This window comes from Plectropomus leopardus, chromosome 6 (assembly GCF_008729295.1).
Source record: "Plectropomus leopardus isolate mb chromosome 6, YSFRI_Pleo_2.0, whole genome shotgun sequence".
Taxonomy (NCBI): domain Eukaryota; kingdom Metazoa; phylum Chordata; class Actinopteri; order Perciformes; family Serranidae; genus Plectropomus; species Plectropomus leopardus.
The window spans coordinates 19,027,588-19,054,283 of NC_056468.1; the positions used below are offsets into that span (position 1 = coordinate 19,027,588).

General features: G+C 41.2%; 2 protein-coding genes across 19 annotated transcripts in view; both read right to left on the minus strand.

Moving 5' to 3' along the window:
• Positions 1 to 382: 382 nt before the first annotated feature.
• eif4ebp1 (eukaryotic translation initiation factor 4E binding protein 1) lies at positions 383 to 5,409 on the minus strand. The gene is made up of 4 exons (XM_042488038.1): positions 5,246 to 5,409; positions 4,968 to 5,113; positions 2,881 to 3,069; positions 383 to 1,069 (listed from the first exon to the last, which is right to left on the minus strand). Exons 2-4 carry the CDS (start codon positions 5,101 to 5,103, stop codon positions 1,038 to 1,040), a joined length of 357 nt encoding a protein of 118 aa, XP_042343972.1. The 5' UTR covers positions 5,104 to 5,113; positions 5,246 to 5,409; the 3' UTR covers positions 383 to 1,037.
• A 1,423-nt stretch (positions 5,410 to 6,832) lies between these two features.
• Positions 6,833 to 26,696, minus strand: part of ank1a (ankyrin 1, erythrocytic a) — a 132,815-nt gene continuing 112,951 nt past the window's right edge. For 13 of the 18 annotated variants that reach the window (XM_042487611.1, XM_042487615.1, XM_042487606.1 and 10 more), the window contains 6 exons: positions 20,016 to 20,661; positions 19,491 to 19,839; positions 14,474 to 14,557; positions 13,997 to 14,149; positions 11,977 to 12,075; positions 6,833 to 10,139 (listed from right to left, as the gene is read on the minus strand). In XM_042487611.1, coding sequence (XP_042343545.1) covers positions 12,004 to 12,075; positions 13,997 to 14,149; positions 14,474 to 14,557; positions 19,491 to 19,839; positions 20,016 to 20,661 — 1,304 coding nt within the window. In that variant the 3' untranslated portion in view covers positions 6,833 to 10,139; positions 11,977 to 12,003. Of the gene's footprint in view, positions 10,140 to 11,976; positions 12,076 to 13,996; positions 14,150 to 14,473; positions 14,558 to 19,490; positions 19,840 to 20,015; positions 20,662 to 24,213; positions 24,782 to 26,696 lie in introns of those variants that run through there. The other 5 variants (XM_042487608.1, XM_042487607.1, XM_042487599.1 and 2 more) reach the window with 4 other exon arrangements.

Genomic DNA, 26,696 nt, shown 5'->3' on the forward strand with positions numbered 1-26,696 from the left:
CTCTTTATACAGTCCACTGACTGAGGTTATCAGACACCAGTGAGCTCTTTAGGAATTCCTCTGATAGGACATGTGCTGAATCAGGGGAGCACAGGAAGTACTACAAGCAGCTTTGCAAAATGTCACAGTCAGGATCTTTCATGTTTAAATGTAAATTAGGGTTCACTTTTATTAAATAAAGAAGCTGCTTATGGCTTAGTTGTGGTCATCAAATATTTACTTTTTATTATATTGCATTTATAACTAACAACTTTTATGGCTTTTTGCTCTGCCCGATGGCAATAGAGAAATGTGTATTCAAACCAGTGAACCAATGAACATATTACCGTGATTATTGTAAAATTACAATTATGCCAGAACAAGACTCACAGAGAAGACACAATCAACATGACAAAAAGTGCTTGCTTTAATGGTGTTTTTTTATTTAATGCTTTGTCACCCTACAAACCGTGTGAAAATCTGTTTCAAAAATTTTATCAGCAAAATCATGTTTTACATTCTCTGTATGACACTTCAGGTGAAGAACTCGTTTTAAGAGCACGATCCACATATTATACAGTATCTTGAACATTTCAAGGCAATATCCGAAGACAGCTGTCAGGAAAAGTGTAAAAATAAAAGCGCATTAAGTGAAACCCCTAATGGAATGGTTATAAATCAGCAAAATTTAATTTATGCTTTTTCATCATTGTCATGAATGCATCTCAGTTCTTAGGGATGAGGTGTTGTTGGTATTAAGTACTTCTCAGTGACGAGTTTAAACTTGTAGCCACTACAGGAAGGCACACTTTGTCACACATAAATCAGGTTTCAGCCTTGAGGCAGACAGAAAAAGTTACATTACAGATTTGTTCTGGGCAAAACAAGCAAATGAGATTGAATAAAACAGACTTTTAAACGCTAAGACACTGAAAGATACTGAAAGCGAACCTCCGTCTTTGTGGAATGGATGATGGGAAATAAGAAGGTGCTCCTGAGCCTCTCTTCACAGCATCGTGTTGGTAAGTCTGACATCGTAAAACTTGTTCCACGACCTCCTAGATGTCCATCTCAAACTGTGATTCATCACCTTGATGAAAAAAAGAGGCGCACATTTCAAAACTGAACATAAAAGGATTTGCTACAGTGCAAATTTTAACAGTTGCATATCATAAGTTTCATATCATTAATCAGGTATCATAATTATTTCAATAAAATAAGTTTTATTTCAGGAAGACTGGAGGATTTATATCACTAGCTAGTAAAACTGTTTATCTATCTATCTATCTATCTATCTATCTAGCAAGAGCTCATCACAGTGTGATAGATACGCAAAGAAGCAATGTTCATGATTACAGTATTTGACAAGTTACTCAAAGAGTCAGTCATCTAACTTGAAATGCCTTCAAATAGGTTTCTATCTTGTGAAAACAAACAACTTGAAAAACAATAGTTTTAAAATAAATAGATAGTTCTGCCAGACTGTAACTTCTTATGCAAGTTTTTTTCAGTCAATCCATTTCTGAGTTTAAAAAAGCCACAACTGAATAAAAAACCAAATCATATCAGGAAACATATAAGGCCTTAGCTGGTTCCAGACCTCCAAACTGCTGCCAACATCTTACATTTTTTTCAGCAATTAGGTCTGGCGGTGTGCTCACTGATGGCTGTTTCCCACTTGGAGAAAAAATGATCCAGTCAGAGCTTTGTGGGCAGGTTTAAGAGTGGAGACGTTGTTTTCTTGCATCAACAGCGGGAAAAATGGCAAAAGAAAGTGTTGACAAGCGTAGATGAGATGGATGTAGCTGTTCAGGTTGCTGCAGGTTGACTTACAGAAATAATAACTCTACAGTCAACATATCTCTGCAACTGGCATGAAAAATGTTACCTGCTCCTGACAACTGAGAATTATGTTGACAGAACAGGTAACATCGCTGGCTTCCGACTGGTTAGGGCAAAATGACAAAGCCCTCCGAAAACAGAAATCAGCTGACAGCGACATAATCTTGAACATGAAATGGAATGGCACAAATGACCTCTTTGCATCTTGTGTTCAAACCAGGGGTGTATCAAAATATCACTACAAAGGATGTTTTTTGCCCCCAATCTCTTACACATGGGAGCTCAGCGGAGTGGAGGAGAGACAGACAGCTGAGTTTTGGAGTTAACAACGTCTGCGCTTTTTGACAAGGTTTTGCTCTACATGAAAACATTGCAGGTAAAATCACCTGTGTGACAGCTGATATATTCTTTTACTGATCTTTGAGGTCGGATCAGGGACATCCCTAATCACTGCTCTTGAGTATCACTTTATTATGTTTTTTGATGCTGTATTGATTCTCAAAAACACTGCATTGATTTTTAATTTGATTTGATTTTTAGTTTACGAGCAAAAATATGTGGAAGTTCTGTTATGTTTAAACCTCGACTGCTAGATAACAGTGTCGTAATCTTCAACCTTCTGAATCTTCCACTCACACATATCAACAAATTGCTAGCATAAACACAGAGAATACATGTCTATGAAACAGGCACCACTAGCATTGACAGTTTTCCTCAAATTAGATTCTTTAAAACTCACAATATATTGCCTTGTTTACAGTATTGCAATATTTTGCATTATGTTGAATTGTAACTTCCGCATGGTGTTATATATTGTATTGCCAGATTCTTGCCAATACACAGCCTTTTCAAACCATAAGCTGGCATCCATCATCAATGAAAGACAGAGAATGGCAGCTATGAGAGAACAGTTTTATGATCTGATGGCTGATAGTGATTCCTGTGACATAACTGAGGTGAGAAATTCATCAGTGGTTTAGTTTTCAGCAGCTACTTGGATTTACACTTAAATCTGGGTCTGATATTAGCCTGTGATGTTTGTCTGAGGTGTGAACATACCAGTGTTGCTGCTATCGGGAGCAGGGATGTTGTTGTTCAGTAGTTCTCCATTATGGACCTTCTTATCTGTGTCTTTGGAGGGAGGACTGGTGACCCCGGGAATGTTAGGTAGACCTCGCGGAGGAGTCTTGGCCACCGGAGAGCTGCGACACCCCAGCAGGAACTTCCGGTCGTAGATGATCCTGGTACCTTTTTGTGTGAAGAGGCAGGGACAGAGAAGCATGAGCATCAGAAAGACATCACAGAGTCAGTTAAGACACATTACTGAGGTCTCACGCGTATTAGTGGCTCACTCATCCATCCATCAAATTCATGCAGGTGCGCAGTGTATCCATTTTAACACTTCTCACCATTATTCTGCTGCTCTGCTTATGCAAACGCTGTTTGCTACCAGAGCTTTAATGGTCAAGCATGTGTTTGTGTCCATTACATTTATGTGTGTAACCAGTATAAATGCCCAGTTCCTTGTTGAAAATATCTTAAAACTGAATAAGGTTTGGGTCTTAAGGCTTAGCCCAATTTTACTCTAAAATCAAACTAATAAGGTAAAAAAAATTCCAATATCAAATGCTAATAAATCTGGATTTAAACTGATATTGTACCAAGTACTGTTAAAAACTTAATTAAAATATATCACAAAATATATAACAAGAATCATCTGTGCATACGTATATTAACACGAAGGTTCAAATGACGTCACATGACCAATAAAAAAAAGCAACCAGAGATGGCAAGGTATTAATGTTTTGATCTCATCTGCATATTTTTCCTCTTACCTGTAATGCTTGTTATTAGTCTAGATTGTTTTGGTGTAAATGGCGTTTGAGTGTTGGAGATAACTGCCATAGAGATTGTCTTAAGAGTTTGTCTTTTCTCCAATGTAATGGAACTAGACAGCACTGACAGCCTGACTTCCAGTTTAGCTCCTGACTTCCAGTTTAGCTCCACTAACTTGAATGGGGATAAGATGATTGAATCTTGCAACTCTTCTCGACTTTGAAAATGTTTTCAGACCCAATGATCCACATAGTAAAACAACTTATTTAGCAGGGGGTTTTGACACTCAGAAAAATGTATCCTCTGATTTTAGGCTTGGTGGTATCTAATGTTTCATACTTTTGTGGAATTTCACTGGGGTATACAGTATACGACGGCATCAATGTGCACTGTCAGGATTTCTAAATACTCTGGCATGCTGCGATGTCCATGATATCACCTATTGTTTTAGGTAAAATTGGCTTCAAAGCTTGCTGCTGTTCCTGGGGGCAAGCACTGCACAAACATCTCATCCATGAAGCATGCTTCCTTCTGTGCAGTAATAAGATCGCCAGGTCTAGTTTGAAAAACAGGTCCTACTTGAAATTACCCACCACAAGTTCTGTGGATTATTGTAATAATTTCTGAAAAGACACATTGATGTTTTCAGTTGTAAGAATTTGACTGAAGGCATCTCTACAGTCAATATCTCCATCACTGTGCAACTCAAACCAAAACAATCCAGACTGATAACTAGCACTACAGGTAAGAGACAAAATATGTATTTTTGATCTTGGGGTGAACTGTCTCTTTAAAACTTCAATGATCATTTTTACCAAAAGTATGTGAGCTCTGTAAAAAACACAAATCACGGCTTTAATTGTCGATGACGTATGACCTCCTCGAGCGTCATTAGCAGCAGAGGACAGTTAGGTGTCGCCAGCGTTCAAAGATCAGCTGATAAAACCCACAAACAATCCAGAAAACACGTCTCATTTAACGAGAAAGCAGTGATATCACTTTATAGCACCCACGGGCGTGGGACCAGATGACTTTATTGTCTGAGAATCGGTGACTCTTCTTCCGTCTCCTCCTCTGTTTGCAACCACACACTTGCTAGCTAGCGTTAGCAGTTAGCTCACAGAGCTAGCAGCTGGTCTGCACAGTAGCATATGACAGCAGCCGACCTCATGGAGTTAGCCTGAGCGCTTCCTGCACTCACTGACAACAAAGCAGTGCAGTGATAACAGGATAACTCACACATGACGGCTGTTAACTGCATGTCTATTCGGCACATACAAGTTTAAACGACGTATAGCAGCAATACGTACCACCCGGGGTCGTGCTGAACAGGGTCCCTCCGGGAGTAGTGGAGTAGTCCTGGGGCATGTGCGCCGCGTCGTTAATGGTCACAGTCCTAGTCGACGGGATGGCCTTGGCAGTGGTCTTCTGGCAGTCAGTGGACATCTTGTCTCAACTATCATAAAGTACAACTATCTAACTAAATAACATGAAACAGGCAGAAAGTCTCGGTTTTACGAAAACAAAGCCACGCCGCGCCTGTTTGGCTCAACAGAATGGCTACTTTCGGATCAATAAAAATAAATACCTCTTTGTCATAAGTGCAAATGATGAAAGGTGGTATCTAAATTAGTCACATTACAAACACGCAGTCTCACACACACAGTGTCCAGGTTCTTTTGTGGAAAAAAAGCACCTGAGCAGACCGTCCTCTGCTCCCACTCACCCTTTACACGCACACAAAACAACACACAGACAGCAGACAGGCTGCAGGCTGAAATACACTGAGGTGCACAACATGAGCTTATTCTGCCCCCTGCTGGAGCAGGATGCCTGTGCACTAGCTCTGCAGACTGCCATTCCGCAATGACAAATAAACAAATAATCTCTATCTATTTTATTCCGTCTCTCAGCATGCCAGGAGAGTTGATGAAAAAAATGATAGGGGTGAGCTTGCGACAGGGAAAGACAGTGTGGTCTATTCCCAAAGAATGTTCTCTCTGCTATGTGACAATGACAAGATAAATGAATGAATGACTGAATAAATAAACAAATAAAACCAAATAGAAAACGTCAGGAAAAAAGAATCAACAATGCTGCCCTATCACAGCAGTCAAACAGTCTTTAATGTGCAGCAACAGGATTTTTCTTACTGGTTACTTGACTTGTATTTTGGGCTCACTCTGTGTGAGGTACTAAACATCTGACAGGGCTAGGTTAGTGAATTAGACTAAGTATGATTTGGTTATCAGTGTATGTATTCATTTATGTTTTTTGTTATTGTGTAATTTTTGATACTTCACTCTTATTGTTACAACTTAACCTGGTGGTGGGGCAGGCTGTAACATTGACATAAAATAATGAATCCTGTGATTTAGTTGGGGAAGTTAAACAAAAACAATTTGTAGTCAAGAAATAAGGCTATTTTTGGGCCAAAATTTGAGTCTGGTGGTTTGTAGTCATAATGCATTTTTGTAGTGGTTTTGTGGTCACTTTGTGTCTCCTTGAGGTTGTTTGTATGTCTTTAAGGCAAATGTATGTCTTTTTTTTAATTGCTTTGTGTTTCTTTGTAGTCATTAGGTGTTTCCTTGTGGTTGTTTTGTGTCTTTTGTAGGCGTTTGGGTTTCTTTTGCGTTTCTTTAAGGTAATTTTAGGTCTCTTTGAGATAATTTTATGTCTTGTGTTTCCTTGTAGCTGTTTTTGTCTTTTGGCAACCCTATCTTTAACACTTGGTTTGTTTAAAACTACAATATGATTATCTGCAGTCGGGTGTACGTTGGTCAAGCATCTCACATAAAAGGATACACACTATACACAAAGACATTTCATTTCTTTATTAATTTTGTAAATGTTGAGCTGGTGTACAGAGTAAATTGTCAACAGATGTCCTCGGATTTGATTGGATTAAAAGGCTTTTACATGTATATTTTAAATTCATGTTTGACTCTCCATAACAATAAAAAAAGCAAACAAAACAGGTTAAAATACCCACAAGACCCCTATTTTATCCCCAGGTTGCAGGCATTACCCAGAACTCAACAGTCTCTTGGTAGCTACAGCTGTATGATGCTAAAAGTACATCCATAACATAACTAGAATCCCAGTTGACAAGTAAGGGTGCATATTATGCTTCATACAGATATATATACAAATATATATATTTATATATATTTTCATATATCTCATATATATATAGCCTTTTATGTTAAAAACATTTTCTGTGCATGTGCGCAGTTGCATTCCTTAGTATTGAGTAATATGCTATTGCGTTAATAATGTCTTCAATCCATTCTAAAGGAATATACATGTGTTCTCTAGTTTTTGCAACAGTTAACATTTTTGCATGAACTTGGTGCATGGCATCGTCTCAGTGGTCCCTCAGTGCAGGCGTCACATTGTTCATTTTGTCACCACTCCTCCCTCTGCTTGCACTTAGTTGGACTACTCCTCTCAAATCGCGTTCAAAGTGTCACCATGTGGGAGCCTTAGAATCGGCTCAGTCTTATATTTGGTAAAGGGGGCAGAAATAGATCAGGGGTGGGTTGTGTTGAGAAAAAATGCTTGTCATCTTGAAAGACTAGCCGTCGGAGCCACTAAGCCTCCCCAAGAATAATGCCATCTACTCTCAAAGTGCTCCTTCTTGTTGTCTTTTCATCAGATCCCGTCCCCTCGCTCCAACCCTGACATCAGCAGTGGATTTATATACGGCCCCTGCTTCAAAAACCAGCCCAAGCATATCATAATTACAAGTACGCTATTACACTGCTGTGTAATCAATATTGACATCTAACTTTTTGTGGTTATTAAAAAAGATAATAAAATAGAAATAAAATCTGATGAAGGAATATTTGTTAAAATGTCCAAAAACCATTTGAGGCTTTTCTCTTTAAATCTCTCTTCCATGATTTCTATATAATGAATGTTGATGATCAACAGCAGAGTTGAAACAACAGAGTGAATACCCTATCATCTACTAAAGTACAGAGCCGACACAGATGACTACTTCATAACAAGACTTACAGAATACCAAGACTTTACATTCATCATCTCTGGCTGTGAAGCCATACTAAAACAAACACTTACTGATGGGTGATTATTGCAACTGTTTGTGTGACTGACAATATTTGTTGTTTCCATAGTAAAGCATTCAACGTCTTAACATAATGCTTGAAATAAACATAGATAATTGATATAATGTGAGATGGCACGCTTATTGAGGTAAATCAACTTTTAAAAAATATGTGAGTTATAATCTGAGAGCCTCTGCTCTTTGTCCATTTGCAATATTACTTCCTGTAATATTATCACAACTTGTCCCAATATCCAGGACTGAATATGTTAAAATCACACGCACACACACACACACTCACACACTCAATAGGATTTCTTTCAAGGTGCATATGAATGTCGTTAAAAGCTATGACTAAGCACATCTACATTCCCTGATGAGTAACAAAAACAGACACTGGGCACTTTGCAAATGGGATGGCTGGTATGACATCATACCAATCGTAGTGTAAAACTTAATTTCTAGAAAGGCAAAGTGATGAAATGTGGGATACTAATGTACTGACATCATTTCTGAGTGGAGTGAGGAGTAGCCTAAAGCTGTGATGGAAAGCCCGAGCTTAGGAAGAACATGAACTATGATCCTAAAATCCTCTCTTTCTCTCTCAAACACACATTCAAACACACTCACACAAACAATCCTTTTCTTTTATAAGCAGTTATTGCTTCTTCTGAAGTACAGTAAAGACAGTAAATCATGACAAAAAGAAAGAGAGTGAAACGAGAGACACGCTTCGGGAAGGGTCAGGCTCACAGTTGCGGGTCAGTATTACAGTTTCTCATCACAGTGATTGGTGACTGACTGTCTTTGCTACACTCCAAACACCTGCCAAGGAGACAAACATCCAAGCTCAACACGTCCTCGACCCTCGACGCGACACTTTCCTTTTTCTCCAGCTGACTCTTTTACAAACCAGTGCTACATTTATTACCAGCATTTCAGCTACTGTACTCTCATCAGGTGACATCTTCTGGTGGTGGTGAGATGATCTATAAGTGCACCTTATGTGTGATGGTGGAGGTCAAACACACACTGCTACGAGCTGAAGGTGAGATCCTGCTGCCTGCTGGGGTGGGCGGGCAGGACTGCTACATCTACTCTGAGAGGCTGACTGGAGGGGTGAGGGGGGTGAGAGGTAGGGCAATAAGATTGAGGGTGAGGGCTCAGACAGACATCTGATTAACACAAACCTCACAAGGATATACGACACACCGGGGACGAGAAAAGGCGGAGGAGTGGGATGGCAGAGTGGGTTAATCTCTCAAGATAATCTGTCACTCATCATATATCTTCATCGTCACCCTCTCCACAAGGCAAACCACTCTGAGGGAAGGTCAGGGAGGCAGGCTCGCTGCAGAAACCTGCCTCCCAAAGCTCAAAAACCCCACAGCACGGTTAACGACCCTCTACAGTTTGACACGTCAAAAGCAAAGGGTGAAAGCACATGAAAAGCACAAAGAAACAAACGACCCGACGCACAAAAATCCGACGTTTAAAAACAGGCAGAGCGACACAACATTTGCATGTTCTTGTACCCACAAAGATCTCAAGATATATAGAATAATATATAGGTTCAGACCGAACGAACCAAACAAGAAAAACAGGGAGGGATTTCGTATGTACCTGAAACAGCAGCATCAGTGGCATCGCATAGGGATCTTATAACATAAACAACACACGTAACACACAGTCACGTATAGAGCATTTTAGTGCATACGATATTATGTACAACACTGATATCCTTGGGTGATAATTGTAGCTTTACTGGACTTTGAGAGCACTGGGACAGGTTTAAAACTAGTTTGTGATGCTCTTAGCTGGAAGAGTGTGGCAGGGAGGAGGTGAAGTAACCTGTTGCCTAGAGATAATGTAATTCTCAGTATTTTAGTCTCCCCTTTTCTTAGTGATAAACTCCCCGTTGGTTTAGAAAACAGGCCATTGATTGACCAACATTACATGCCTGTCCCATACAGCAGTGTGTCCTCCCCATCCCTCCCCACCCTTATAATCCCTCAGTATTTGTAGTTAAAGACAGGCCATGCGGCAGCAGTCACTCATGCTGATACAGATAACAGGAAGCACGTTTTGGTTGCTAGTTTTTTTTTTGTTTGTTTGTGTTTGGTTTTTGTTTTATACGAAATCATGCTTCTAGCCTAGTAGTAGATGTTTTTTTTTTCACGGTTTCTTTAATTTAAAAAAAAAAAAAAAAAAGGTAATAAAAACTACAAGTAAATCCGTATCCTTCTCTTCTGGTGCGTGCTGATAGTCGGCATTGCCGCTGTGGTTGTCATGGCGTTGCCGTTCATTTCTGTCTGTCTGCCTTTTTATGTGTGTTCTTTCTCCTGTCAGCTGCTGCTGGTCATGTGTCCATGTAGGATGGTTTTGGTGAAGGGGTTGAATCCTGTGGAGAACTCTGTGGAAAGACAGAAACATGCGAATTTCACGCAACTCATCAGGCGTCTACAGAACAGGTGACATGCATGCAATGTGAGTACATATGCAGTCTTTAAATTGTCCTTGGCTTAACTGTCCATCTTGAAAATTCCCTACATTTGAAGCTCACCTAAATCCCTCTCTTATTCTGACAACACTCCATAAAACAGCACATTAGTTCTGCAGAAGCATTGAAGCAAAAATGGTTGGCAAAAGTGGTTTAACATTCAGTCGTGAGTCGCTTGAAATATCAGTAATCTCTGGAATGTCATGGCCTTTACGTTAGAAAGGGCAAGACTCTCTCTCTCTCTCTCTCTCTCTCTTACACACACACGCACGCACACACACAGACACACACACCCCGCAGTGGCTCCACACAGCAATTCACATGACAACTGGCCTTGCAGCTTTGACCTTGAGAGCTGTCACTTGTTGTTTTGCTGAGTGCACACTGTGCCAACCCTTTTTCCAGCTTGTCACAACATGCATGAAGAAATAAATTGGCCTCATAAAATATATAGCAAAACAGTCATGATCTATTTGCATAAAACTTGTGCTGTCTATCTGTGTGGCATTATATTGAGATAACAGAAACACTTTTTTTTGCATGTTGATAAATTAGATATTAGAGAAACTGTCACCACGCAAAGAACAATCTTATTAAGGCTGACAAAAATCAAGTCTGTTCCCAATACATTTATTTGCATGTTTACTATTACTCACAAATATAACTCACGTGTAAAGTAAACATGACAACTCTATATTAGACTTAAAAATGCTTGTCATGGGATGTCCCCATTTTCTGAGACTTTTATTAGGTATTTGTACTTTGTGGGCTAATAATAATTAAAGGTCCAGTATGTAGGATCTAGGAGCATATATTGGTAGAAATGGCACCTTAAAATGAGCCGTTTATATCTACATACAGAGTGGGTCCTTTCCAGGCCCCCAGGAACAGCACTGGGCTTTAAAGCCAATTTTACACAGTAGTTAAACGTGCATCAACCTTCAAGTGCATCACGTGACTCCACTGGGCATCTTTTTTCCCATTGACTTACCTTGGGAAAAAGATTTATGTAAATAAGTAGATAAATGTTTCTAAGCGTTATTCTCAACTCCTGTGAAATGACATATTTTACTATCTGGAGTCTATCTATTTGGTTCAATAACATTTTGTCATTTCATCATTTTATCTCTATTTGAGTTAACTGAGTGTTAAACAGGAAGTCGCTGGCTTGGCTGGTGGAAGCTTCTACTGCTGTCGCTCTCAATGATGCAGAAACAGCGCCAATCATTTAGGTAACTCTACATGCAGCAGTTGAACGCTTTTGGCTCCATGCGCCACTGAGCAACTTTCATAGGAACGGGGTTCCTTCCTTTAATGCCGTGTCCAGTTCTCTTTATACATCCATTGTTCTCTCCGAGGGAGTCCGCTATCTTACTACAGACGCCCTGAACAGGCAAATCAAACACTGCCTCTAGACAATGCCATTCTCGTTTTTGCGTTGATGACTTTAATTATCCTCCACTCTTGGCACATGGGAGAAGTTTCAGTTCTGCAACCTCACAGCTAGATGCCACCGACTCCTACACACTGGACCTTCAAAAATGACAGGCATAAATCTTTTTTCTTCTTCTTTTTTGAGTCATATATTTTAACCATTTATTAAACTGATGATTAATTTTGCTGTGCCAGCATGACATTACGTATCATTAGTAATGAATTAAAGTTACATTCAGATGCATTTAACCCAGAGAGACTGGATTAAATGGTATAGCCCACAGGTCAGACAAGGCACTGTGGGTCAGTCCCGTACCTGCGGGGACGCAGCACTCAGTCTGCCTCACTGCTTAACTCTCCGCAGACTGGCACATTTCACTATCTGAGCACCTTTCTTCACATCCACAGTATCGGGCTACATCGGGGGAGGGGGTTGGCAGCAGAAGAGGTGCATGGATTGAAGAGAGGTGGGATGACAGGAGTGGGACAAGAGGTTGAGGGAACATTAGTAAGGAGAGTGAAATAAAGGTGACGTGACAGGAAGAGAAAGACGAAGAAGGGAAACAGAAATGGAACAACAGAGGAAGGAAATAATGGCACAAGGAAAGAGAGAACAGAAACACAGGAAAAACAAAAGGAGAAGATGTAATGGAAATGTTAGAAACAAATACGTGGAGGGAGGGGAAAGAAGGGAAGAAGAAAGAAATTATGTACAAACAGTCAAGCAAGGACAGAAGTGATGGGTGGCAGTTGGAAAGACAGTTGAAGATAAAAGACGGCATCAGACAAATCTTTGGGATTCAGGGTGTGTCAAATAATATTTAAAAATATATTTTTGAAGGTATTTCTTGATATTCAGATGGATTAGATATACCATAGGAGACAATACACTCTCTAATACCAGAACACTGCGTTCTGAGTTATTTGTGGTTCCTATAAAAGTAGAATTGGAGCCAAAGCCTTCAGCTCTTTTTTGTGGAACCATCTTCTAATTTCGGTCTGGGAGGCAGACACCATCTCCACATCTAAAGTTAGACTTGAGAATTTCCTCTTTGATAAAGCTTATAGTTAGGGCTGGCTCGGGCTTGCCTTCAACCAGCCCCTAGTTAGGCTGATATAGGCGTAGTCAGCTGTAGGACTTTCTATGACACACTTAGCTCCTATCTCCTCCTCTCTCTCTCTTCATTTGTAAACATTCACGTCCCATTACTGCATATCACTGACTCAGTTTCTTCTCTGGAGCCTTTGTGCTCTCTTGTCTCGTAGATTTTTTTGGATCGCAGCTGCATCTGAATTGTGGGTTGTGGGTTGTGGTTGCACTGATGCCATGGTCTGGCCTGATGCAGATTAATACTACGATTGTTATTAGTCATACTTCTGCTATTATTATAAACACTTATTATTATACATAGACTATAATATATGCATGTAACATACATGCTATCATAAATCACATTTAATATTCATATTTCTAATTGTTATTGTTAATATTGTTGTTGCTGTTGTTGGCATCTACCCCTCTTTCTCTCTCTCTCTCTCTCTGTGTGTGTGTCATTTTGTGATATTGATGACTATAATTTCATTATGTTGATCAACATACACGACATCTATTGCACATCTGTATTGTATCCGAATTGAATACATTTTCTGAATTGTCTCAGTGTCTTAAACCCCAATCCTCTGTTGCTTTCTGCAGGTTTAGTGAAAGATTATAAATAGTATTTGACACAGCTCTGAATCCAAGAGTCTTGCAGGTTCGAGTGATACAGTACACAGTCACAGTTGAGGGACTATAAACTTTAATGAAAGCAAAAAAGACAAAAGTCAGTCGCTGAGATAACTGATGGGGACAGAATGGAAAATATAACCACTGCAAGGAGCCACAATCACTCAGTCATTGATGTGCAAATAAACAAACAGTGATAAGTGTGAGTGTGGCTTAGTGATGACTAAAATGATGACGCCCTGAATGGGTCGGTGAACTGTGAGCAATAACAGCACCAGAGCACAGTGCTCCTTCTGCATGCAGAAGATGAACATGAGGTAATAATACTTAGGTGGAGATTAATGTAACAGAAGGTCAGAAATCAAACAATTAACCAGACGAACTTTGCACTCAATCCTCACTACTGAAATAGGACTGATATAATAAAACAGGGCTATTTCTTTGTCGTACTGAAGCTCATGCAGGTTAAGCTACTCAAGGTCTAAGGAGAGGAGATTTTCAAACTCACTGCAGCACAGAGTCCCCTGTTTGATATTAACTAGCTACTGCATGGATTTAAACCAAACAGGCCCTCATCAGACGGTCAGCTGCCTGCAGATCAGAAGCCCACCTTGCTGCTGTCCCGGCCCAGGATGGCGTAGCTCATGAACTGCTCAGCATCAACCTCCAGCTCATTGGCGTCCTGCAGAGAACCCTCCAGGCTCCCCTCCTGAACCCCCTCCTCACCTGAACCCTTCCCTCTGCGCACAACCTTACGCACAATCTATCTCACACACACACACACACACACACACACGTACACCAAAGGGCGGGAAAGAGTGACGGATGGAGGCAGTGAGCAGACAGAGTTGGTGACATATAAAATAAAATAAAAATTAAATATAAAATAAATAAAATAAATGGTTATGGACGAAATAAGTCTTTTAAAAAATATCTATTTTTGTAGTGATAAACTTTGTAATGATTATTTGTTTAATAATCATTCTGTGCAGAGATGCTGAGTGAGTATTGTGACACCAATGTGAGTGAAACAATTACAAGACCCCAGATTACGAACACAATATAGAAACATGTTGCAGTGGCTGACCTTTTTTGTGACAATGTTTCCATGTTCATCTGTGAACTGTTCCTCGCTTACATGCTCTCCAGGAAGATCTTCAACCTCATCGCCCTGTGAACAGAAAAGCATTTGCACCATTAATATTTTTTATTTTTAAAAGAAACCATAAACTGCACTTCCTTCTTCTCAAAAGCCCTGGACAGTGTTGTGGTGAAGGGACAAGTGAGAGTCATTACCCTGGGCCCAAAATAGCGGGGTCCTTAAAAGGCCTGGAATTAAAAGTTTGTATTTGTTTGCAAATTTTTATTTCTAAGTATTGGGTTATTAATCTGATTGAAAGACTGAACTAAAACGGAGCTATACAAAAACAGTGAAGGTCTCTGACGCAGAGTTTACACTGGACGCAGAAGCGCCCCGTTAATTGGTGCAACCGCCCATCAAAAATTGCCTGGCTGTTAATACCAGGAGCACATTTTTCTGCGCTCGTCAGTAAGACATTCTGGACGTCTGCTCTGTTCTTACCACGTATAGAGCTCTGTCTCTGTTTGCTTGTGTGTCTGTGTGTCTGTGTGCGCACTTGTGTCTCTCCTCTCTGTTTAGACAGAATCATATCATAAGCACATCATCTTTGTCACATCTATTTCATATATCCTTAATATTGTACATAACAGAGTTTTAGTGTATTTTCCTGCCTGATTTGCAAAGGCTTGCAGAAAAAATAGACCAGACGCAAAAACTATCGCTGTAGATTGTGAGCCTGTTGAGGAGATCTGTGACTGGCGCATCCCATGTGAACAGCCCCACTGCTCAACAGAGGCGCAGAAGCAGCCTATGCTCCAAGGAAAATTGGCGTGCTTTGCGGCGCTTCTTCGCCCATTGTGAACCTAAGGTAAAGCTCCTCTCACTTCTTAAAGGCACAAAATGGCTCTGCCCCTGCCCTAGGATTTATCTCTAAACACAGCTAAAACCGATTGAGTCATATGCTGCTGGAGCACCATCCACCGAAAGAAAAGGGAAAGGAAACTGACTTTGTACAGAAAAATTTCAAAGGTGAGAGAAGTGAGAGAGGAAGGTTGGGGGGGCTCACAGAGCCTGCTTACACAAAGAGCCCAGAATTTGGTATTACTAGCACTGGATTTACATTTAAGTCCAACAGCTACAAGTACAAAAAGTTAAGTAAACTCAGGAGTAAATTAGAGCCCTAATGCATGTTTAAAGTAGCTGTCACTGCAGTGTAATTATTTGCATGCCATAAACCTCTCCACTAATTGGAAACGCAGACGAGCAGATGAACGGCAGACTGGTGAGGGGTTAAAGGGGGGTTTGCAGAAGCATGTAAATCCAACAGTTCCTTGGCGTTTCTTAGCGACATGTATAATTACAGTTCATGAGGGTTATGACAATGCTGTTAGAGCCCCTAATAATTCACAACATGTTTACAGAGCTATTTATAAGCTCAAAGACATTCCCGCAGCCAGAGAAGCAAGGACAAGAGCCAGTCCAGCCCGTGTAGACCCCAATAAAATGTGTCTACACTTGTGTGTGCACAAACACAGTCTGAGATACAGTAAGAAGGCTTTTTAATAGAACTGGAGTCCAAACTTGTTGAACCCAAGAAAATCTATTTACATCTGCAGAAGCAGAAGATAAATTTAGCCACATTTGTGCAGCAATTTGATGGTGATTTAACAAAATCTAATTATTGGAAAACAATTTCATATCTGTCATTTTCTCATGTGTCCTTAGTTAACCTTTTGAAACCTGGATGGACATCAGTTTTCTTGTGTTGGGCTCAGTTGCCTTTCACAATATCTTAAATCTTTGAACCCTTTGAAACAAATTGGTGTGATTTCTTTGAAAAACAATGGGAAAAAAGAAAATCAGCAACTTTGTAAGAAATGTTCTGCAAATTGCATGGAATTAGTAGAGTTCCTTTTTTTAAAGCTAGGGAAAATGTCGATTTAATTATATTTTTAATTACTGTATGTTGCATTTAAAGCATGTGACAGAGTTTTTTTCCCTTTTTTTTTAGACTATTTTTTTGGGCTTTAATCACGTTTAATGGACAGGACAGTTTAACTATGAAAGGGGGGAAGAGAGAGAGAGAGAGAGAGAGAGAGAGAGAGAGAGAAGGCGACATGCAGCTAGGGGTCGAGGCCAGAATCGAACCTGCGGCCGCTGCAGCAAGGATACAACCTCTGTATATGGGGTGCTGCTCTATCCAATGAGCCACCAGGCGTCCTGAGTTATATTTTTCTTATGCACTTTTTAAAGATAATTTTCTTGGCTTTTTGAAAACTTTTCCTTTAATTTTGATAATTTTGGGGGGATTTTCTGTTGTTTTTTTTTTAAACTTTCCTTTCTTTGCTAATATTCAGGTTATTTTCTTGTACTCTTTTAAACTAATATGTCCTTTTTTGCTTTTCTTTTTAAGTTGCTCAATGCTTTCTTTTCGTGTCTTTGAAAGAAATCAAGCCAATTTGCTCAGGTTTCAAGGGGTTAATTCCCACTATCTTTTTTGTCACACCCCCTCCACTGCAGTGCAATAAACCCAGTCAAATAATCTATCCTTATTGCCACAAACATATCCTGTATCACTCTTAATACACTTCATCCTTCAGCCTTTCACCAAACAATTTTCTCCATCTCTCTCCTGTTATCACAATTTATCTGCCTGTAAATCCTTTCTTCATATTTCTGCTCGCCTGTCCTCTGTCCCTCTCCCTGTACCTTGAGGATGACTCTTCGGCGGACCACTCTTGTGGTGACGTTCTCCTCTTCATCAGCCACTCCCTCGACCTCGCCGAGCTCACGGTCCAGCTGAGCATGTATGTAGATAAGCACGGACCGCACCGAGCCGCTGGCTATGTGGAGGACATTCTGACAGCTGATGACCAGGAAAGCCAGCAGCACGAAGCTGAAGAGGAGCTCAGTCACCAGGGCCCACATCACCCCGCTTTGATGCCCAGCAAATCAACACAGCACCACACACACGATAATACGCTTCCTCAAGCCTTCAGTGATTTCTTCTTCCAATGCAGTGCCTCTCTCAGCTGACGGAAACGGCAACAGCTGCAGCCTGAGGCCTTCTGTCACTGGTTCAGTCGCAGTTTGGTTGTTTGTCTTTCAGTTCATGTCCATCCTCCATTAGCCGGGGTAGTGGGCCCTTTCCTTAGGTCTCTATTCCTTCTCCTTCCCACAGTCAGGTCAGGAGTACCAACTCAATGACATCAAATCCAAGCAAAAACAACCTTGGGAGGCTTCTGTTCCCACCTCTCTCTCTTTCTGACCATGTGATCAGTGGGCTTTAAATACCTCTGGCTTCTCCAGTGTGGCTCTGTACACTGTGGTACAAGCACTGAGAAACTTGTCCCCTGACCTCCTTTGGGGACTTTAACTACGTTTGTCTAATCCAAAAAGCCTTTAAGACACATGTCCTCAAAAAGCATTACTATGGAGACACAACTTTGCAGCATTGTAACACACTGCATCCAAACGCTAAAGGGCTGTCTTTCTCACCAGTATGATCCTAATACAAAATCAAGCCCACAAAGGCCCTAAAAGCAACTGTCTATTTCTGCTCTTAAACAGTGTCACAGCTGAGATTGTCCTCTACAGTGTGATGTGCTGGTGTTGTGCCAGAAAGTTAACTCGTGGAAATGATTGGGGGGTGGAGGGGGCTTGTGTAACATGAGTGGGACAGTGAGAATGCTTGCTAAATTTGGCCGGACTGTTCATGCCCATCTTAGGACCTTTGACTTTGTGTGTTTGCGTGTGTGTGTCTGTGTGTGAACATGTATTACTCATGTTATGGGGACATGACTCTGTTTACACAGACACATTTTGGGGACTCGCCTTCCATTTGGAGACAAAAAAATTTAAGGGTGAGGACTAAGGTTAAGGTAAGGGTTAGGATAAGGTGTGTAGTGGTGATAGTTATGGTTTTGGTAAGTCTGCAGAAATGAATGGCAGGCAGTATCCCCTTTTATGCTGCCTGTTCAAGGCAGGAATGTCATGCAGTTATTCCGACTCAGCATTCTTCATAAAAGGCTCAATTGGGGAACGAGTGTCTGTTTAAAAGGGAAAGCTGGTAGGATGGGACCATGGACAAGGCAGGTGTGACATTTTGATGATGAGTTAGATGAGTTAGATGCAACTTATCACAAGATATAAACAGTAGCTAGCTGCAGTTAGTAGCTACTCAAAGACTGCAGCCAAAAAGGGTCTACAAATTAAAGAGACAATCACATCTGGGAGCTCCTTACCCTTGAGGACAAGATCAGCTGCCGTATAACAGGGATGGTAAATGATTGTTATTGCCATGTTATGCCATCTTCATTGTTCAGAGAGCATTGCCAATGTGTATATTTTATGTCACACTAGAGGCAGTTGATGTTGTGTTAAACGTCATGCCCGTCACAACGATATCTAAAATAACACATTGGGGCTGTATTTTGCCACTGTTGTTTGCTTCTGTGTATAAAAGTGAAGATGCCTTAATAAAGGGACTTTGTAGTGGCCCTATCAAGTGATCTTTGTGTAAAAAGGACTAATGTTAAGTCCTCTGAAGTAATGGAAACATGAATGTGTTTGTGTATTTGAACATTTGCTGTATGTTTTGTGGGTCTATCATGAATAATCTAATGCTGATTAGTTACAGGTCCAGGGTGAAGGATTTAGGAGGATATTTTAGCAGAAATTGTACAATATATTTACAACTATGTTTTCTTTGTATAGTCAACGCAAAATAAGAATCATTGTGTTTTCATTACCTTAAAATGAGCTGTTAATATCTACAACGAGAGCACATCCTCTCCTGCAGAGTTCACCATGTTGTTCTACAGTAGCCAGTAGAGAGAACAAACCAAACTCTGGCTCTAGATAGGGCCACTGGCTTTTTAGGAATGGCCATCAGAGTTCTGCCACACACTTGGCACATGCGAGAAGGTTCATTTCTGCAACCTCATTGCTAGATGCCACTAAATCCTACAGACTGGACCTTTAAATGTTGAGGAAGGTGTGCTGAGAGGAGCATCACACTCACCTGGCCCTTGAGGCGCACATCATCCCAGGCCCTCAGCTCTGGTACCCTGTGCGGGAAGCCCAAACCCTTCTCAAATGGCTGGGTACCTCTGAAGTGCCCCCGTAAGATCTCCGAGTGCCCCATGTCCCTCACCGGCTGAAGCAAGGCCTCCTGGGACACGTGGGACTGGTCTCCATCCACAGCGTTACATACTGATGATATCATGGTGTCCATGGCCTGCCTGGGTTTAGGCTGACTGCCCACCCAGGCCTGTGTAGGGTCAGTGACAGGGATCCACCCCGGGCCTGTCTGCTCCTGCAGGTAGGAAAGGAAAGAACCGCCACCACCTCCGTTTCCGCCGTTACCTGACCTGGAGGAAGAGAAGGGATCAATGTGGAGGTGGCACATGTTCTGTACATGCTTTCTCCAAGGAAACAACCTATAATAACAAACCCTTTGTGGTCACTTTTTCTGCGAGAAAATAAGATACAAACTCCAGTGGCATGCAACTTTGTCACCTGAGAGGCAGACAGAGGCCTGACTCACCTGTCTCCATTCCGGTCTGCAACACAGCTCAGACCAGGTGACTCACTCAGCCGAGCATACACCCTTTGCTGTCCTGCAACAAGAGAAAGCCCTTCCTCTGAGCCCGTCCCTCCTCCTCCTCCTCCTCCTCCTCCAGCTCCATCTCCACCAGTCGTACTGGTGAGTGCTGATACCTCCGAACTTGCCTCTGACCCCTGACCATTGTTCAGCCCGTTAAGATTCATCCCGGCGATGGTGCCCCCAAGCGAGGCTGGCGTGGCAGTGCTGAGCGAGTCAACGCCCATCTCTGAATCGTCTTCTGGCAGCTCAATGGAGCCACTCAGCACCCCACCCCCTCCGCTGGCTGCGCTGGCCTGACTAGCCGGCCGACCCAGACTTCCGTACGGCAGCCCCAGCAGACCCTCTGAATCGTCAGCATTGCTGCACTCCAGCGAAGAGTCCTCCACGGGCACCAGGGACGGGCTGTTGCCTGAGGGCCACACCTGCACATCAGACATCTCCATGAGGGTGTCTTCTTCTGTGGTGGCAATGGGTGCACAGTCCAGACTGGAGACTTCCTGCCAGTAAGGCTCAGCGCCCAGCGGGGAGGGCAGGCTGTACTGCATGGAGGCCGGTGAGAGAAGCTCGTCCTGCGCGAGCCCATAACCTGGAGCGAGACAGAGAGAGGCACACTGACACCAGGCCCCCCGCCTCCCTCCCCACCTCACCCCCACAGCACCCGGACCCCGGGAGGGGGTAAGTGCCCCTGCCCAGGAGGTGGGCATCAAGGGGGGAGTAGAGGAGGCTGAAGGGACAAATGGGAGAGGAGTGGAGAAGGAGAGAGGGGAGGGCCAAGACAATAGGAGCTAGAATAAAAGTGCAAGGAGCTTAGGACAAGAGAGCAAAGGGCAGCTTTTAGAAGAGGGTTTGTCAAGCTCGATCAGCCAGCGCTGACGGCGAGAGCAGCAGCGGCAGCAGCAGCAGACACAGCCGGATGGACTGAGAGACTGACACTTTGGTTTGGACCCAAGCAGTGACTGATGCTGCTCTGCTGGCTGCCACCTGCAGGGAGACGGACAGGAATTACTGCCTCTGCCCCCAACATGGGGCCGGGACACACACCTGTCCAGCAGGGACACTCACTTTGTCACACATTCACATGCCATAAACACACTCCATCACACTCATACAATCACACACATACACTCACACTCAGATATGCATGCATTCAAACCCACTCAAGACCAGGCAGGTTAATATTGTTGTCAGGCTGGATAGCATGCACGCAGGCAATCTCGCTCTCTCCTCACACACACCAGCACACACACATCAGCCCAATCCACACTAACTTGCTCTCTCATTGACAAATATTTACTGTAATACATACAATATAACACAACTGTATGAACCATAACCTACAATAGTACTGATATTTATGAAAACACACAGGAGTTGATTTTCCTTCTGTTGTGAAAAGTCACATGGTTGCTGCCTCAAACATAGATTTGTATTTCAAGTGCAATATAATCAATTAGTAAAAGTGTACAATGTTAATGGGCCGTGGACTCAAGTCACTCCTTTATCTGTCCTGAACACCCTTTGTAATGATAAATTGTTTTTTGTAAAGATAGACCTGGCATGATGGCACACAATGCCACAGCAGCAGTAATGTTTTTTAAATAATAATTTAATATTTTGTAAAAATAAATAAATAAATAAAATAATAATAAGAAGAAGAAGAAGAAGAAGAAGAAGAAGAAGAAGAAGAAGAAGAAGAAGAAAGAAGAAGAAGAAGAAGAAGAAGAATGAAAAATCCATAATACACTTTTATTAAAATCTGTCTTGTGTCCATCTTGGTTCAGACTGAACAAATTACACTGAAAAACTACCATGGAAATTAGGTGAATACTTGTTAAAATGTTGATAAATGGCATTATATGTCAAGAAAAGTGTGAGTGGCACTGTGACTGTGACACTGCAGGAAGTGCATTAACCAGAGGATGAAACGGGATGTTTTGCAGGGCACACAGTATCTAGATAAGAGCAAGAAGAGGAGGCAGTTCAGCTCCTGCATGAGAGAGGCCGACAGTGTGTGTGTAGTGTATAGTGATGAGGACGCTGTGCAGAGCTGTGGGGTGTAACTTGATTCACAGTTGGCAGTGCTGCTGTTGAGTACTGCTGAGAGTGCAGCAGATATTTGTGACACCAAGTGGCGAGAAGGACTCGTCCTACTTTCTGCTTTCTCTCTCAGCCTCTTAACTGTCTATAGAATTAGCAATCCTAAATATATATCCTATATATATATATATATATATATATATATATATATATATATATATATATATATATATATATATATATTTATATATATATAATTTTGTATAATGCTTTACCTTATAAAGTGAAAATAGAATGGGCAGAATTTCAGTTTAAAACAGACATCTATGTGTTATTTTGCAGAGTTATCTACTGAAATAAGAATACTAACTGTCTTGCCCTGGCCTGTCATGTCTTGTCAAAACATTTATACCTCAAGAGGTGATGTGAGTCACTACGTCCAGTCTGCCTCCTGTCCAGCATGAGAGAACAAACAAGTAGAGCTACCCTGAGAGCTTGTCAGTAGGGTAGGGCCATTGGATGAGTATATTGGCTACTGACAATTGACTATGTTCATTGCTAGTTGGAATTTTTTGGGGTCATTTTTGTCATTTTATTTTGCTAATTTAATGTGCAGCCTCCAAAGAACACGTAAGAGCCCCTGCTCAGCGGGCAGTGAGTGACAGCGGTGGAAAACAGCATGTAAATCCAACATATTGTAAATGGGTGAAGTAAGGATTGTTGATAAGTTTTATTTGAGTTTGAATGAAGTGTGTTTTATGATGAGTTAAAAAATTAAGCCAGTCTTAGTATTGTTTATTAATTAGACTAAAAAAGGTAAAAGATCTTGCACTAGTTGGCTTTAGGGTGAAATGCTGCCCCCACTAAAACATTTGGCAAGTCATCACACATTGCACCTTTAAAGTTTAGGGGCCCTCATCACAAATGCTTCTAAAATTGTCCTTTGGCTTCACTGTAGATGCAGCATTAAATCTAAGTAATATAACTGCAGCAGCTTTAATATAATCATCTAAATCTAATTAGATTTAGAATAGACTCTAGATTTAACTGAAATCAGCTGATATCCTGTTATACTATATCATGAATTACTTACAGGTGAAATGTGAGTCACCAGACCTCTGTATAATTTCTCTTGCAAGTCAATGAGGTGCAGCACCAGGTGTGTAAGTCTTTCTGTTGGTGAAATTTACTATGTTGAAACTTGAAGCCATTTTTTCATTTTATTTTTTGTCAGCAGAATTATGGAAAAACGACAGATCTGATTTTCATGAAACTTGGTGAAAGGGTGATGCATTGGCCCAGGAAGAACCCATTACATTTTTGAGCAAATCTGAATCACAGGACAGACACACCAATTTTTTTTTCACTTTTGTCAACATTACAACATAGGGCATTTGGCCTTGGTGGAGGTCTGTGCTCTCCGAGTAGCCTGCAAGTTGTGTTAAAGGTCTGTATTTGGTGACAGAACACAAAATACAAATAAGATTTTTTTTTTGCCATGAATTAGATAATGACCAAGTTTGTCAGTCCTCTCTCTCTCCATGTTTAGAAGATGAAGCAATGATGTTAAGAGAAAGAGATTTGGAAAAGAAGGAAACTGAAGGAATGGGCGAATGTGAAATATGGAAAATGATTGCCTGAGCCCCCTGACTGAAAGACAGAAAAACAAAGCAGTGAAGCTCACATAAAAACACATGTAAAGGAGATATACGCATTTAGTCCAGACACTTAAACACTGATACACGTGTATGTGAAGGACACAAAACACTTATACTATACAGCTTAAAACACAGATAAAGACGCTCACACTGATACACTCACACAGACTGGTTAATGAGTTCACATTAAAAAATAAACACATTTACAAGAAGGGGAGGAACAATGTTAGATTGACCCTCATACAACACTCACAAAGACATAAAAAACATATATTTCACACAAAATAACCCATCAGATGGACACAGTTTACAGAGAATCAGTGACATACAAAACAACCACAACATTCATACATGAACAGAGCAGACGCAAGTCACAGTTCGCAAAAAAAGGTTTGTGGCCTTTTTTACCCCCTTTGGGACAGATCACTGAGGAGGATTAGAGAGACTGTAGGGTTGCTCTCAGTATGCATGCTGTGCAAGAACACGTTTCTGTTGGTCAAGCAGCATTAAGTGCCAATGCAGTGTTTGAGTCGTCATCTCCAACAAGCCAGTGTTACTCCTGCCCCTTGTCCCAGTGTCTCCATGCAAACACGGGGAGATGAGCGATGAAAGTCAGCCACATGCACATGCAGACAGGCAGGAGGGCAGGGAGAGAAGGGATGGGAAGAGAGGGAGAGGACGGAGAGGGAATTATAGAAAAGAAGGGCAGCAAGAGAGGAAGAGGAATATATAAGAGGGTAATGGCCACAGACAGAAACAGCGAGAGAGAGCGAGGGTCACCTCCCCCCTCCCAGTGGGTGCTGAGTACACAGTCTGTGTGAGGGGTATCGATCAAAGAGCGGACACTTAATAAGGTGGGGTTTTCAAGAGCACAAAAAATAAAGAAAATGCACGACTAGTCGCAAAAAATAAGAAAAAAAAGATAAAGATGTGGGTCAGAGGTCAACATGAGGTCGGCATGAGGTCAGAGTTCGGAGAGGAGTGAGAAGGAGGAAGAGTAGGGCGGCTAGGCTGCAGATGACATGTCCAGAGAAACACAGAGAGAGGGACAGATTCACAGGGATGAAAACAGGGCTCCCAAAAGGACATTCAACATTAGCCTTAAAGTGACTCAGACTACTCCCCATGCAGCCACAGGCAGAGACAACCTCAATGTCCTCTTAGAAAAGTCTAAGATGATCTACTGTATTTTTTTATCAGTCCTAATCTGGAAATGATCTTAAATAAACCTTCAAAATGTGCTTACCTACAATAGAGGTGCACTGGAACTACAAAGGAAAACGGATAAGTAAAATCCTACAGACATTGTTTTGACAAATAGAGGGGAAGACAGGTGAAGACAGAGAAAGATAGAATTAAGGATGCAGTGTAACTGATTCCTCTAGTCTCGGTGATATTCTGTCCGCCTTTTCTGTAAAACTTCTTAAGAAAAACAAAAACAAAATATAATTTCGATAATTTAAAAAAAAAGGCTGAACCCTGGAGGACTGAACCTGACTTAAAGGAGCAGTTCCCCATTTTGGGATATATGCTTATTTGCTATGTTGCAGAGGGTGAGATGAGAGGATCTCATATTTGTACAGTAAATATGAAGCCACCACGAGCCGGCAGTTAGCTTAGCTTAGTGTGCTGAGTGTGAATTGTGAAAAAATTTGATTGATATACACGTCGTTGTTGACTGGATACACCTCTGACACACCCACTAAACGGGATAAAGTATTCCTCAAAGCCCGTTGCACACTGTTTTCCAATGTTTCAAGGAAACATGTCACTCAACTCTAGAAACAGTAGCAGTTTTGAGATTGAACGCACCCCAGCTGAGACTCCTGGAAGATACTGCACCCACACTAAAACAGCTAGTCAGGCTGCACTGAGCCCTGACAAAATGTTGCAAAACATTGATTTTAACAAAAATGGTGGTGCATTAAACACCCTGTTGTGTTACAAAGGTGTCTTTTAATATTACTGAGTTTAATTTAGTGCATTCAAAGGACTTAATAACCATGGGAAAGACAATACGTCTACATTGCCAAAGTAAGTGTGAAAAAAAATATATTGTTTGTACAATAAGATAATATCAATCAGAATTTGGTTGATATACATGTCGCTGCTGATTGGGTAACAACCCCTGATATATCCACCAAAAAAAATAAAATGTAGCCTACCTCAAAGCCCTTTGATGGCGTTTCAAGTAAAGATGTCATTCAACCTAAACCGAAACAAAACTGTGCACTTGGCTATCAGATTCAACTTGCCACATGCTAGGTTAGCTGTTTCCACCTGTTTCAAGTCTTTATGTTAAACTAACCAGCGATTTCCAGGAGCAGTTGCTTAAAATTCACTGTACAGACCTGACAGTGGTATCAATTTTCCTCAGCAAGAAAGTGAAAAAGCATATTTCCCAAAATGTCACACTATTAGTTTGAAATGAAATGAATAAATTAATCTGCAAAACCAAAGGTTTTTTTTCTAAGAATAAATATATCTAATGCACAAAGAAACTGATAAATAATTGCATGTATTTGGTCCATCCATGTCCACCACAATGTTTACTTTAAAGATGGAATGATTATTTTCAGTTTCTTTGAGAATTTATGAATTTATCTTCATTTCTTTGCCTGTTTTGTTTATTTGTGATGATTTCTGAATTTGTCTGATTTTTTTGTTCAATGACATGTTTTGGGTTTTTGTTTTGCCTAAAAAGTCAGTTTTGGTCCTCCATTTAGTCACTGTGCTTTAACTTAATCCGGACAATAAATCATAAACCTCTTGAAACCCGTCTGTGTGCGATTAGCAGAAGACACAATATACAGGTTTTCAAAGTGCCGACCTTTTTTTAAAAAACGCATATCAAAGCAGGAACGGCCTTTGGGAGGCAGATAGCCAGACAGAGAGACAGACAAGACAGATACACGGTTATCAGATT

What these genes read in the sequence shown, in the direction of transcription:
- eif4ebp1 (XM_042488038.1), bottom strand. Translation starts at nt 5,103, where the DNA reads ATGTCCACTGACTGCCAGAAGACCACTGCCAAGGCCATCCCGTCGACT. An exon ending in GTTCAGCACGACCCCGGGTG is followed by an intron (nt 3,070 to 4,967) that starts GTACGTATTGCT and finishes TCACACAAAAAG; the next exon opens with GTACCAGGATCATCTACGAC. An exon ending in TCCCGATAGCAGCAACACTG is followed by an intron (nt 1,070 to 2,880) that starts GTATGTTCACAC and finishes TTTTTCATCAAG; the next exon opens with GTGATGAATCACAGTTTGAG.